The sequence below is a fragment of the Podarcis filfolensis genome (assembly GCF_964270895.1).
Source record: "Podarcis filfolensis genome assembly, chromosome: 6".
NCBI lineage: Eukaryota > Metazoa > Chordata > Lepidosauria > Squamata > Lacertidae > Podarcis > Podarcis filfolensis.
The window spans coordinates 49,022,417-49,036,933 of NC_139609.1; the positions used below are offsets into that span (position 1 = coordinate 49,022,417).

Sequence of the window (14,517 nt, forward strand, 5' to 3'; positions counted from 1 at the left end):
ATCATATATTACTCCTTTCATATTTCTGGGAAGTATGTTGATCCTCCAATTTACTGAGCGCTGTTGGGAAACATGTAATCTTGATCCACCTCAGTCTGGCTTCAGGTTGTTTTGGGACCTAGTCAGCATCAGTGGTCCTGATGGATGACCTTGATCACAGGAGACACAGGAGAGTGTGACCCTGCAGCTCACTCTTTTTTGACAACAATCATGGTACCCACTTGGACCAGCAGTGCTGGGTGGGGATTTGTGGCACTTTACTTCACTGGTTCTGTTCCTTTCTGCAGCACCTTTCAGAGAATGACTCTGGAGGACTATAAACCCCTGGCATTTTTACTATTGGGTCTCTCACGGTACCATCACATCCCCAATGCTTCTAAACATCTACCAGGTTACCTAAATGACCACCTTACCCCTTATAAACCAGCCAGATCACAGCACTCTTCTGAAGCCCTCCTGACATCAATTAAGTTTCTACGGGAACCATCATTCAGCGTAGCAGCACAGGTGCTCTGGAGCATTGTTTCAAGACTTACCACTTTGATAATTTGCCACTGATAAAAGTTGCTTTCTCCAGTCATTTTTAGAATGATTTATTTGATTCCTTGTTGGTAATTTGATCAGTATTTTATGTTGTTTTATTGTACTGTACACTGCCATGATTATTTTCTATGACTTGGCAGTTCATACACTTGGAAACAGAAAATATATAAATAATGTAGAGAAATTCCAGAACTGCGTAAGTACACAAAATGTTGTGAGAGGGAAAGGACCATATCAGAGCCAGTACTGATAGGAAGGCAATTAGGACTATGCAAGGACTAAGATCAATGGATGATTTTGGGCTTGCAGTTCAGGTTTTGGATAGTGAAGGTCTGTAAGTCATGAGTTATTAGACTGAAGGCTGCAGCATCTGTTACATGGCTATAAGGGTTTGGCAACATGGTTAACAAAGTCTATGTAGCAGGGGTTGCATAAAGCTTAGGGTTTTTTACATGTTCAGATGTACGGTATTTGATTATCTTTTCACACCCAGCTCAGAAATACCATCTCCCCTCAAAGGAGTACAAAGACAAGCTTTCTAACAGAAATAATGCCCTTTCAGAAGAGCTATTGCATGTTCCTGCTATACTGAGATCACTCAATTAATTAGAGACATAGGATTCCGATTTCCCCCGAGTTTAATGACAGTACAAAACACCAGAAAAACCGACTGTTCTACATGCATCCCTGGGCCAATCATATACATGGTACTGGTCCTTTTTATCCACACTAGCACAAGGAGCATTTTCCCTTTCCTGGTTCTGATCAAAAGGACATATACTCTTAACAATAGCTATTAAGTACTGACCAATGTTTCAGTTCATAATCCATTTACTCCAAAGCTGTCCTAGTAATGTAAATTGGATTGATCCAGAATAAATGGCATCTGAACTATAAACCAGTTAGCTCACAATAATTTTACTATTAAAAATAAAGGGAATTACAAGTACAGGTCTGCTTTTACTTATACAGGTTACAGAATAGATGCCTTGTACAAAAAAACAATCACACAGCACATTTAGTTCTGCTTGGAGAAGTACTCTCTACTCTTCTGAACATCAGGCTTGATAGTGTCTTTCCCAGGATGCCAGCCAGCAGGACACACTGAGGAGATAATAATATTAACTTTTAAGTTACTCCAGTAGTACAGACCGAAAACAGCATACAAAGAACTAAGTTGTTATGTCCACCACTAGACTTCACACAAGATGACTTGGATCACTACAAGCTCCATCATCTATTTGACTAACTTCTGGAACTAGCAGCAGTCACCACCCCACCTCTCCTACAGACGGGCTTCTTGATGCAATTGTGTACCTGAGTTGCACAGGACAGCTGCCTCTTGGAAAAACCGAAGCGATTCAGTGTTTATGCATCTAAAATACTAGCCAAATAAATGCCTGACAGCAACAGAAGACTGAAATAATGACTGAGAGCAGGGAGGTTGGATGGAAGATGGGCCAGAGTTGAGAGCGAAAGACTAGTATTATGTGTCCATTGAAAAATAACAGCTGAAAGAGTCGCTTTGAGGGACTGAATGAAATGGGAATGAGTTTAGAGAGCCAATGAGAGGCATATGTAGAAAAGCATAGACATTATGAAAGTTAGAACAGTCTGTACACAGTCCTGGACATTATGTTCCTTAAGTAAATACATGTTTCTGTTTTAACTGTTCTGGTCAGGGTAGAGTCTAACGTAAATATATCTCACTGACTAAGAATATAAAGGAGGAGCCCTATTGCTTTCTGTAAGTAAATAGGTGGTTGATGCAGGTATTTTAAGGAAAGTCTTGATTCAGTGAAAAAGGAGGAATGCCCTTAGTGCCCACCTGGAAATAAACCTTGCAAGGGAGCCTGGGAATATCACAATATGGTGGCAATGTGGCGGAATAGTAATATATACGGGCTATAACTGACATTTATTTGTTGGCAGTAGGGAAGGAAAAAAGGATGCATGTTGTGCCTTGAGGGGACACAAAATATACCGTATTTTTCTGCGTATAAGTCTAGGTTTTCCCCCTAAAAAATAATGTTAAAAATTAGGGGGCGTCTTATATATGGATAGTTCTGAGGTTGGATTGGCGATTGGTTGTTGCTGCAAAAATACATGGGGGTGTCTTATAGATGGAAAAATATGGTATGTTCTGTAGGAAATGGCCTCAACAAGAATCCCACAGAGAAGACAAGCAAATAATGTGAGGTGCCAACACTTTCCCTAACACAGTCCCCAAATGCAATAATTGAGATTTCTTCCCATGGGAATGAATGGTAGCTACTCACTTATGTGGAAAAATGCTACTGTGTATATGGGATACTGTCTTTACTGGGACAGTAGTTACTGTCTACCTCTGACTCTAGTTTCTTGGTGGAAAGATGTTCTGCCCCTCTACCAGCTGTCAATACTATCTCTTATTTGTCCTGTAGACATGGCTAGAAACCACAGAGACTCTTAAAAGCCTATTTCTATTTACCTATTCCTGGACTTTTTTTTAGCCATACAAGATGCTACTCAGGAACTGGATTTTTATCAATGAGATACTGTTTTAGAGAACTATAGTTCTAGATTTTCACATTTATGTTTCTTTAAACATAGTATCCCCTTTTGCAGGGAAGAGGATACACCATGAACTGTTAAGTGCATCCTTCTTTTTCCACTGAGAAACTTACTGCAGTTCATGCTTGCCTAGCCTGAACTTGACAGTCTTACCTTCTCCATGTTTGTCTGTAAACTGAAAAGCCTGAACTAGCCGGAGTGTTTCATCAACTGAGCGACCAACAGGGAGATCATTGATTGTGATCTGGCGCAAGATTCCTTTATCATCAATGATGAAGAGGCCCCTAAAGAGAGAAGGCACACACACAAACACTTGAATGTATGGTGGCAGAATACACAAAACTACAAGCTAGCATTCAATACCAAGTTCTGTACCATTTTAGTTCTTCTGAAAACATCAAAACCAGTTCTCTTAAGATCTGGTACAACTTCCACCCTATATATAAATTAAAAGCAAAACTATATGGAGATTCATTTGCAATTCCAAGCACTAAAACCTATATAGAACATTTCATAAAGGAATGTGGTAAAACTTCCTACGTACAGCCTCTTTACCTTTCACCCTTCAAGAGACTTCTAATTTGAATGTTCAAACTTTTGTTACAAGATACTAGCACTATTCTAAAGAACAGAGTTTAAATTTGAATTGGTGTTTTTCAACTCAGGTGCTGATAGCGGATCTGGGAAGATGCCAAACGGAGATTGCACATATTCACACATTCACTTTCCTCTTCCCAGTGAAAAGGACATTCATAATTAAGGGCAGCCTTATTAACAGGGCTAGTAAAGTGTGCATGTTGACTCAAAACTTGCATCACTTATTTTCTGTGGGCTTCTCCCTCTGATTAACTTTTATCTTTTAGAACCTTTATCGTGCAGTGCTCTATATGCCACAAGTCACTAAGTCACAAGTCACTAAGAGGCTGCAGTGGTAACCTTACCTGTAGGAAATGCCTTCATCTCCTTTTAATACTCCATACTTTTTAGAAATTTCACGGTTTGTGTCAGACACTAAGGGAATACGCATGCAGCCTAGTCCACCCTGTTTTTTGGGTGTGTTGATCCTGTTAACAAGAAGAAGAAAGGCATTTTATAATGCAGGTTAGTATTTCAATAATATACTTGTCCTTCTGTACACTTAACACATTCGACTACAGCAGAATATCTAAAGTACAGGAGATTCAGTGGTCTTTGCAAAAGAGGCAGTGACCCAAAACTTCCTGTCTAGTTTCAAGCACTAGTTTGGAATTATTTCAAGTCCCAATCCATGTTACTGGAGTGGTGTGGGAACAGCTTCCTAGTGGTCCGGTTCCACACTGCTCTTACAATATCCAATAAAGGAAACCCACACGGTTCTTACCATAATGGTTCTTACCAGAGAAGCAGCTTCATTGGGTCTAAGGTTACAGCTCAAGCTGCTCAAGTTCAGGGACTTAAGATGACTACACTTAAAAAGCTACAGGACCAGATCAGAACAGGATTGTGAAGGGTGGGCAAAAAACCCTTAATCAACCCCCTTTCTAGCACAAATTGATTTGTGAGCAGGATGGTGTTTTCTCTCTCTTGCACAGGACATGAGGCTGGGTTATCGGAAAAAAGAAATAGCTGGCAATAGTCACTTGTTGGTAGCTACTTCTTTCACCCATTTAACAGGCTTATAACTTTTAACGTGGGAGACCCCCTGAGAATAAAAAGGCTGAGGTCCAAATATTCTTACCAGGCAAGATGGCAAAAGTGAGAGTCGACAGAAGCACCAATCACTTCACAGTTGATTTTTCTAAACTCCTCAGATCTGTCACTGAATGCAATGATCTCAGTTGGGCAGACAAAGGTAAAGTCAAGTGGATAAAAGAAGAACACGACATATTTCCCTGGAGAAGAAGGTAACAAATTAGTCTCTTACATGAAGATTCCCACCATAGCAAAGCTGGAAGTAATTCAAAAGTCACAAATTTCTGATTCCAAACATTAACAGCTTTGTGGCATTCTACCCCAGAGTTGAGGAGCCTTTTTTGGCATGGCAGGCCAGTTGTTTATCTTCTGCCACCATGGCTAGCAAACTTTGCACACGATCACCTTACTTGTCAGTCATCTGATGTCATACTGGCACCAGTTGATTTGACAGGTGAGTTGGCCCACTAGGGAGGGGAAGAGAGAGATATATTCATCACAAAGCAGGACTGAACTCCCTGGGCATCTGCCACACCTGAGGTCACATATGGGGCAGGTGGGTGTGGTTTAAGAAAAACAGCCCAGTGAGCCTAGTTTGGACTGTAGGCTGAAGGTTTCCCACCCATGCTCTCTTCTCTCCTTGATCTCCAAATAAACAAAAGAAGTGCTGCAAATAAAACTCATAACTATTTTCTTCCAAGCTAGCTGAAGTGACACATGCAAGGACAACATACATACTAGAACAGAATAGGATACCTACATGCAGATATGTTAGTAACTTTCTGAGGACTTATTTGCAATACTATCCAATGCATTTTTGTGAATGCCAACAAAACTTCCATTTCAGAACCAAAGAAGGTTATGTTGTTAGTCCAGACAGTTAAGTTAGGGTTTTATACATGTCACACACTTATCAGTACCTCAGTAAACCATTGCCAACAAATACAAATACAACATGCTTTATTGCACTTACCTTTGTACTGAGAGAGTGAGATTTCTTTGAATTGCCCATCTGGCATTACAGCCGTGGCCAGAAAGTCTGGGGCTGGCTTCCCAATGTGAGCATCTCCTGCTGACATTCTGACTGGAGCTGGAGAAAGTTTGAACTTGTTAGGTTCTGTGGCTTTTACATTGACCCATCCCAGAAAAGGAAACCCATTAGCAAAAGTTTGGCATACATTTAAAATACAATTTAGAATGCACTGGACTGAACAGAACTACTGCAGGTTTGTCAAGATATTGTAGGAACAACTATTTCATTACCTCAGTATTTGGACCAAAAGGAAAAGAACCTTCACTATCTGTATATTCAATACTTTTTAAAAACACAATCAATGTAGCACACAAAACAGATGTTAAATGTTCCACATGCTTTAATTTAAGCAGTATCTGCTGAGTTATAAACTCCATGGGTACAAGTAAGTAAACTCTACTTTTACCCTTCAGTATCTACTCTGCAGCACGGGGGAGCCTTCAGCCCAAGAGGTTATTTCAGGCAAGCAAGCTACGCCCATACTCTTTGATTTCAAACTACCGTACGTACATGGGCAAAGGAAAGCGGCCCCACCTGCCAAAGTTGAACTGCAGAGTATGAAGTCGCAATAGGAGTCATAGGGCCCCTCTGCCAAAGGTGTGCATAAATAATGATGAGCAAGGCCAAATGCCATCATGCATGCAGCCTGAAATTCATTTTAATGTACTTCAACTAAGTTTATGTTGCCACATAATTTTAAATATCTGAACCTTAACACAACCAAATTTTCTACTGTGATTGTAGCCAACTATGCATTAGCATAGTTTTTAAGATATAATATGACTCAAGAATACATACCAATCACCTTTAAATGCCAACATTAATTGTCTCAACAGAGCAGAAAAAAGATTAGATGTGTGCATCCTGCCATCTTTAAGCAAACTGGAAAGATACTGAGGGAAGCGCTCAGTCAAGTGTAAATGTATCAATTTTGTTTTTTTCATAGATTCACAGAACTGCAGAGTTGCAAGAGACCCTCAAGGGTCATCTAGTCCAACCCCATGCAGTGCAGGAATCTCAGCTAAAGCATCCATGACAGATGGGCAGCCAACCTCCACTTCAAAACCTCCAAGGAAGGAGAGTCCAGAACCTCCCAAGGAAGCCTGTTCCTCTGTCCAACAAGAGACACTTCAAGGGATAATCTATACTAACAATAGGAACATGAAACTTAACAGCATTATGTAGAACAAGAGTGGCTATTCTCCAGTTTAGGGCCTAATCCAACCCTCCCACAAGCATTTTTCCCCTTCCCACCATCACCCATGGGGCAGCAGGGGCAAAATGAAAAAAATATTAGATGCAGAACTGGGTTGGGGAGTGGAAAACTGTACCCTCTAGACTAAAATCATTTATAAAAGTATTTATATACCACCATCTGCTAAAGTATCAAGGCGGTATACAATAAGTATATAATAAAATGCAAAACTATTAAAAATATAAAATTAAAGGTAATGTGAAATATGCATTCTAAGCATATTTAATAAGGATGGCTGCAAACAGTTCCCAAAGGAGCAATCTGATAACCACATGAGGAGCAATAATTCCCCTTCAGGTGATCTGCCTGGAACAGCTGCATAGGGAGGGTTGTCTGACTGTTTGTGCATGCACATGTATGTGAAAGTGTGTGCAGCCCTTAGGCCAAAAAATTAAAAAGGAAATTTAAACCACAATACATTTCAGTGGCTTTAGTAGCTCCCCATCAGTGTTCGAAACTCCTATTGTTCTAGGTGCATTTTGCGACAGGGAATTTCATTAGGGTAAGCAGTTTCTGAGCTCTGGGTGCAGTACTGCATCTAAGATTTCAGAATAAAAATGCAGAGTGGAAGGAAAGGAGGACCTTTTTCTGCCTCTCCACTTCTAGCTACTCTCTGAAAACTGGAGAAGAGACCCTCTTAAGAATATTAGGGAAAGGACTGGACCATGTGAAAAAATAACATAATATTTTAGCTGCAAGTCATTCATTTTCAGCTTCGTATTCTTGTTATAAAAAAGTGTGCCTAAACATTCCGTTGTTGCACCCATAACCTAGGTTTAAGGCGCCATTTAGCTCTGAGCTTTCATATCTCAGTTTCTAACACTGTTCCCCATACAACTTAGCTCTAGCACAAGAAAATAACAGCTGCGTTATTTTAAAAGTAAGCCTTGAGATTAGCTGTGTAATGCACAAGAAGTATTCAAAGTATAAACTTAGTACATCCCAAAACAGGCAACGGTGCACAAATCAGAGTTCCAGATCATCATCTTAACCCCTAATATGCCAAAAATAATAGTAACACTACTCAAATCAGTGCAGTTAACTTTAAACGGTTTAGTTTTCCATTACGCAATTGTATGGAAATGAAACCGATAAGAGGAAACTCGTTCATAACTAGCTAGCCTTCGCCCATTTCAACTCTCTTGCACACTGTGCGTCATGTTCATTCGCTGAATTCCATGGCGCTCAGTAGCACCTTTTCAGGTACCTGAGCCCAGGGCTACAACCTCGACCTTACTCTATAATTACATTTAAAAACTGCCATCTCTCGTGGAACACAAGACAACGGCCCCTGACCCGCGGAGGCAGCAGCCTTCCAACTCCCAAATTTTGTGTCCAAGCATCCCAACCTCTCTCCCTCCCAAGATAAATGCAAGCTTCACGCCCAACCAAACCCACCATCAGCCCATTGAAACGACCAGCGGAAGGAGCCGGCGGCCAGCCCAACAGCAGCGAGAACCGCGACGTCCTTTGAAGTTCATTGACTTAATAGCGCAATTTCACTTAATAGCTCGGGCGTCGATCGCACCCAGAGCTTTTCCCCACCCTGCAGGCTGCACTTGCCAACTTCCGAGCCTCTTTAAACCGGGATCTTGTGTTGCGCCAGGAAACCGAGGCGAAGAAAAACGAAGTGAAGCTCGACCAAAAAGGCAGGAAACTGAACTCAGCTCAGCTCTCCCTCCACCTGTTGGGCTACCAAGCGCCGGGGAGCAAAGCCCAGCTAAGTTACACACACACACACACACACACACACGGATCTCCATCAGGAAACTGTCTACAATTTTTTTGACACACAAAACAGCAGATCTCAAATACTATTAGGAAGCACACTCTATTACAGCAAACGAACAAAACCTGTACGAACTGCAGGCCAGCCCTGCCCTGGCCCAGATTCTCATTTTGGACGGCGGAGAGAGAGGTATGTTTTACCTAATGCGAAATTATCCGCTTCCTCAAATATCCTCTTGCCGCTCCCGGCTCGAAACAAAAAAAGATCCAGCCCTGCAGGCAGTGCCCCTTCTCTTTTATACCTTCTCAACTCTCGCGAGAGCACGAAGCCGAAGAACTTGTCGGTTGGCGCCTCCTTCCCGGCTCTCCTGCTTTCTGGCGTAGCTGCTGCGCCAGCATGACTTTGCATTTTGCGGCTTTTTGTTCGCTAGCATAACTTTTGGTGGTGCTGGTTGTAGAATCGGGTGTTGTTGTTGTTTTTTGTAGCTGGTGGGTGGGCGGGAATCAGGGCCAACTGTACTGCACAGATCTTGATAGTTTTTTGGGGGGAAGGTGCCCCCCTCCCCTTCGACAGATCGCGTGGGGAAGGGAAGAAACATGAATTCCAGCTTCAGAGTGATGGTTGCATTAGACTCGGGTTTTATGGGTGATGCAAACCAGGCATGACTACAAAGCGGCGGCGAAGATGGTTGCAGTCGTTTCACTGAAACCGTGTTGTGCAACCGATCTGAATTTAAAATGCAAAGTCATGTGGAATAGACAGTTTGCTGTGTGAAAGGGAAGGACTTGGGGATTTGCCCAGTTAACACCACAGTTCGGTCACAACGATGGTGCTTGAGCGAAACTTGGGTCACATAAGGAATTCTGTTTTCAGATAGATGTGACACGTTGGCATTTAAACTATCACGTCCCTCTGTTGCAAAAATGTGGAAACCTCATGGATTCTATTCATTCCTGGGATCCCTCATTTCACAACTTTAGTTTTCGGTGTAGACATGTACATTGCTTCAGACTAGTTGGGTTCCTGCCATACAATTTACAACTGAACTCCTGTTCCTTGCTGACGTAGGAATAGTCATAATATATTTATTTAAGGATCATACCAAAGGCCTGTCCAGTATCATGTTCCCCACAATGCACAATCAGGTGCCCCCTGGGAGGCCAAAAGCAGGAGGTGAAAACACTGCCTTTGTTGCTCTAGAGCAGAAGTATCAAGGTACTTATGAACCTGTAAGTGATATATAATCAACATGACTAACAATAGCTACCTACAGTCTCCCATCTTCCCCTATAATGAACTCAGAATTGCTGTCCCACATAAAGCAAAAGACAATGGCCCGTAAATCCTGAATACAACCTGAATATTTCTCCATTTTGTGTCCAAGCATCCCAGACAACACACTGTTAACAATATGAGTAGTAAGGGTAAAGGGACCCCTGACCATTAGGTCCAGTCGTGGATGACTGGGGTTGCAGCGCTCATCTCACTTTACTGGCCGAGGGAGCCGGTGTACAGCTTCCAGGTCATGTGGCCAGCATGACTAAGCAGCTTCTGGCGAACCAGAGCAGCACACAGAAACGCCGTTTACCTTCCCGCCGGAGCGGTACCTATTTATCTACTTGCACTTTGAAGTGCTTTTGAACTGCTAAGTTGGCAGGAGCAGGGACCGAGCAACGGGAACTCACCACCAACCTTCTGATTGGCAAACCCTAGGCTCAGTAGGTTAGACCACAGTGCCACCTGCGTCGTAGTAGTACTAGCACCTATTTTTTTACTAGAAAATGCACTGATTGTAAGTAATATAAAATTCAATAAAATTGCTTTAAGTCAGTTTTCTGCTGGAATTACAACACTGAATAGCCAATAGTTCTGTTCAAACAGGTTTTATAAAATGGGAGTTGCCTGGATGTGGATTTGTCCATAATCCTAGATTACCCTTGGGCTGTTAGTGGTGAGAGAATGTTACTTTACACTCAGAGGCATATACTATTATTAACCATTGATGTGCACATTATCCTGCAAGGCCAAATAAAGCCACATTTTCAGTCACTTAAGCTGTAACTGCAAGCAAACAGAAACTCAGTATTTTGTTGATTCAGCCAAAAACAACATTATCAACAGTGTTTGCAAGACACCAGTGCCATATTTCCTTGTAACCAGGGAGGTGGCATGTTACTGGATAATCTATTTTTCCTATTTGAAGGTTAATTATTTTAAAATCTCTGCTATTCATTAGTTAGTCTTATTCACATGAGCCATTCTCTTGTCAGTGGCTCATACATGCTACTTCGAATAGCTTATTCATCTGTTCTCTTCAACTCAGGTATTTATTGTTGCATTATTTTCTCTCTGCTCAACTTTCTTATGCAACTTTTCTGTTCCTTTCCTCTGGGATATCTCTTTTTTACTTTGATTCCAAGAGACAGATAACACTGTGGAGAAGTAATCATGTGAGAAGCCAAATGGGGATTTGTTTCTGTACCTCTGAGATGTATGGATTTGGGCCAAATGACTGCAGTAATCATGAAGGTTGACTTAGAGGAATAATGAATCATTTCAGAGGCAAATAACACCTGCCCCAAGTCCCAGTTGCCTTTAAATGCATGTCAGTGTTTCCATTTATTGAAACAATATTTCCATTTTAATGCTATGCTACTTCTCAGATACAGGCTGCTATAACATTATTGTAAAGAATCAAGAGTTTGAATTAGTATGTATTATGGAATAACGACACTCAGGACTGGTGATTATATAATCCAGGAGGAGGAAAAACGAGATGGGCAAACTAATTCAATAAATGTTTACTCAGAAGTAAGACACACAAAAAGTTCAATGCACACTTCCAAGTAGGTTTGAACTCATTGAACTCAGTGAGGCTTACTTATGGGTAACAAAGTTTAGTATTGAAACACTGTGCTAGATTAGAAGTATGATTGAACTGATCCACTATGATTTTTTTCATGGATTATGTTGCAAGAATAATGATCTGAAACTCAGTGTTTAATTCTTTAAAAAACATAATATTATACAGGATAATATTCTTATCTTTTGGGTTTATGTTTAACTTTATTTTATATGATTTGAATAGTGTATTTGAAATTCACGACTATAAAATGCTAATCTGAGGGGGGAAAGGAAAGATGGATTAATCAATAACAGCAGAATTAATGTCTAAAGTCCAAGCCACATGTACAAGTGTGCAAAATAGTAAGGAATGTGTTACATATTACCAACTCCCTATACAAAAGGAAATAATGTATTCATGTATTTATTCATAAATGTAAATTATATAATATCTCTCTGTGTAAATTCATAATCTAAAGAGGTCTAGAAACTATCCATTAAAAGTATAAATTAGGGAGATCTAGAAAACAATCTGGAATTTTTTTAACTAAGTGAAAGAACCGGAGCTGGTACAATACTTTTTGCTACCTGATGCAAAAAGCAAATCAAAAAACACTACCACCACCCAATCCCTAAGGCTGGCCAAGTTATTTTGACGCCAGAGGCAGAAAATTCCACATGTAGTACTTCTCCCTTGCAGTAAAAATTCAATAACAATACATTAAATAGCTAACAATTTGCTACTCTTTCATGACATGCAATATCATCTGTCTGAGGCTGCTTCCTCACTCTACTTAATGTTACAACAGGTACGGGGTGGGGGGAGAGGAATGCAGGTGTTACTGCACATTATTTATCTCCTTAAATTACTTCATATGCCAGTGGTCTACTCATGTGAGCCATATAATCTCTTCAGTGGGAGTTCATGAAGGGTCACAGGAACTACATTCATAATAAGAATTACTGTATACCAAGATACAGTGTTTCTAACTATTTTATAATTTATTATGGTTCATATTATGAATTGGATATATATGGGGGCACCAAAATATTTTAAGTGCTTAGGGCCTCGAAAAGTCTTAATCTGGCCCTGCCCAGATGACAAGCCCCACTTCTTGGCCTTGCTGATGTGATCCAAAGGAAAGCAGGGCAATACATTGGGCACCAGCTTGGCTGCAGGAGTTGCTGGAAGGAGTTGTACAAGATGCCATCCAGCCATTTTAGGGATTCCAATCCAGATTTGTGTAGTTTAATTATTAACCTTATCTTCTCCCTAAGATGTCCTGCAAGGCATGGGGTATGGGGACAAATATAGACTTGATTATCAATGGCAGAGTTTGTCAGAAGCAAGTAGCAGATTGAGACTGCAATCCTAACTCCATTTACCTGGTAGCAAGTCCACGCTGAATATAGTAGGGTTTACTTCTGAGTAGGCATGGTTGGTACTGCATTCTTGATCTCCAACCCATCTACATAAATGAGGCCTGGTGTCTGTTGAAATTCCTTTATCCACACAACTCTTAGGTGCAGGAGTCCTATCCTCTTGCATCTGGCTACCTGTATACAGTATATAAATGAATTATTTCTATTCACACCTGTGGAGAAAGGTAAAGTACTGCATTTTAAAACAACTGTGTGGGGAAGGCAAAACATGCCTGCTCCAGAGACTAGACCCAGCCTCCATTGCCAAGGGATCTGACTCCTTACCACATTGTGCAATTATGACTAAAACAATGCCTATTATTATGACAGGTGGAGAAGATAAGGAAGAAATGTTTGTATTTTACAAACACTTAATAAATTTTATTTCTTTGTCATACTGGGGAGGAGGGACGTGTCACTTCAGCCCATTCACACATCGAAATAATGCATGTGGGAGATGCGGCGTCAGTACTGTGTAGTTCAATTTGCTGTCAGCTATGCATTTTGCATTGACGTGAAGAGCCCTTGGCATATACTGACATATATATTTACACAGCCTGGGGTGTGTGTGTCTGTGTGTGTAGGATCCCAAAAACCATGGGTGGAACAAGAGCTCTACCTGCACACATATGTATGTGAGGTGGTAGCGGGACCCGTGACAGGACTACACACTTCAACCTCCACAAACTGCTTTACCATTAAAAAATGGATGTGAGTGGGTTCAAGCGAGTGGATTCAAGCATGACTGGAAGTAGAATATAAGGTGGGGTATGTGCAGATAAAGGGGTGTAACCAATGTTTTTTTTCTGGGGGGACGCAGGGGTACACATACCCCTAAACATTTTGTGAATCTAAGTTTGGCCTCATTGAGGGGCAGTATTTCAAAATGAGTATGAGAATGTGAGTACCTCTAAACTTTTTTTTTTAAAGAAAAAAAGCACTGGGTGTAACTATTCAGACAAGGAAATGTTCTGTTTTCTTTATTAAATTATATGGAACAAATAGGTTGCAACCAGCAAATCTGAAAGCAACTGAAACTATCAGAGGTAGGCAGTTACCAGTAGGCCTTTAGTCCCAGTCTCATCATGCCCTTGAATGCACATTTCTCCTAAGTGAATTGCTGCAAATGGAGTCAGGCAGGAGTAAAGATACCTTTTGGCATTGTTTGTTATTGCTACCACTGACAATCCTGGTAGTAGCTTTCGCCACATTCCTTATCTAATTATGAACATCTTTCTATCTTTGACTGAGATTAGGCAATCCTGGGATCCTGCCCTTTTATCATACTCTGGTTGCAGCATGACCAGGCAAGTCCACCCCAACTGTCGTAGATAATACAGTATACCCAAAACTTTATTCAGTAAAGCTTTCTGCCAGATTGTAATGAAAGCGATTTAATTCTACCAAAGCCTTTCCGAAAGAGGGGGAATACAGAGCAATAACTGTTAACGCATCGCACCCACGTGA

At 41.0% G+C, this 14,517-nt stretch overlaps 1 protein-coding gene across 2 annotated transcripts; it reads right to left on the minus strand.

Moving 5' to 3' along the window:
* Positions 1 to 1,445: 1,445 nt before the first annotated feature.
* Positions 1,446 to 9,147, minus strand: PRDX1 (peroxiredoxin 1). Of its 2 annotated transcripts, none has more exons than XM_083619973.1 (6): positions 8,985 to 9,147; positions 5,741 to 5,857; positions 4,814 to 4,967; positions 4,038 to 4,160; positions 3,250 to 3,380; positions 1,446 to 1,647 (listed from the first exon to the last, which is right to left on the minus strand). In XM_083619973.1, exons 2-6 carry the CDS (start codon positions 5,844 to 5,846, stop codon positions 1,562 to 1,564), a joined length of 600 nt encoding a protein of 199 aa, XP_083476099.1. In that variant the 5' UTR covers positions 5,847 to 5,857; positions 8,985 to 9,147; the 3' UTR covers positions 1,446 to 1,561. The 2 variants fall into 2 exon arrangements, with proteins under 2 accessions (XP_083476099.1, XP_083476100.1); XM_083619974.1 differs by having other exon boundaries at positions 5,741 to 5,851; positions 8,985 to 9,112.
* Between the last annotated feature and the right edge of the window lie 5,370 nt (positions 9,148 to 14,517).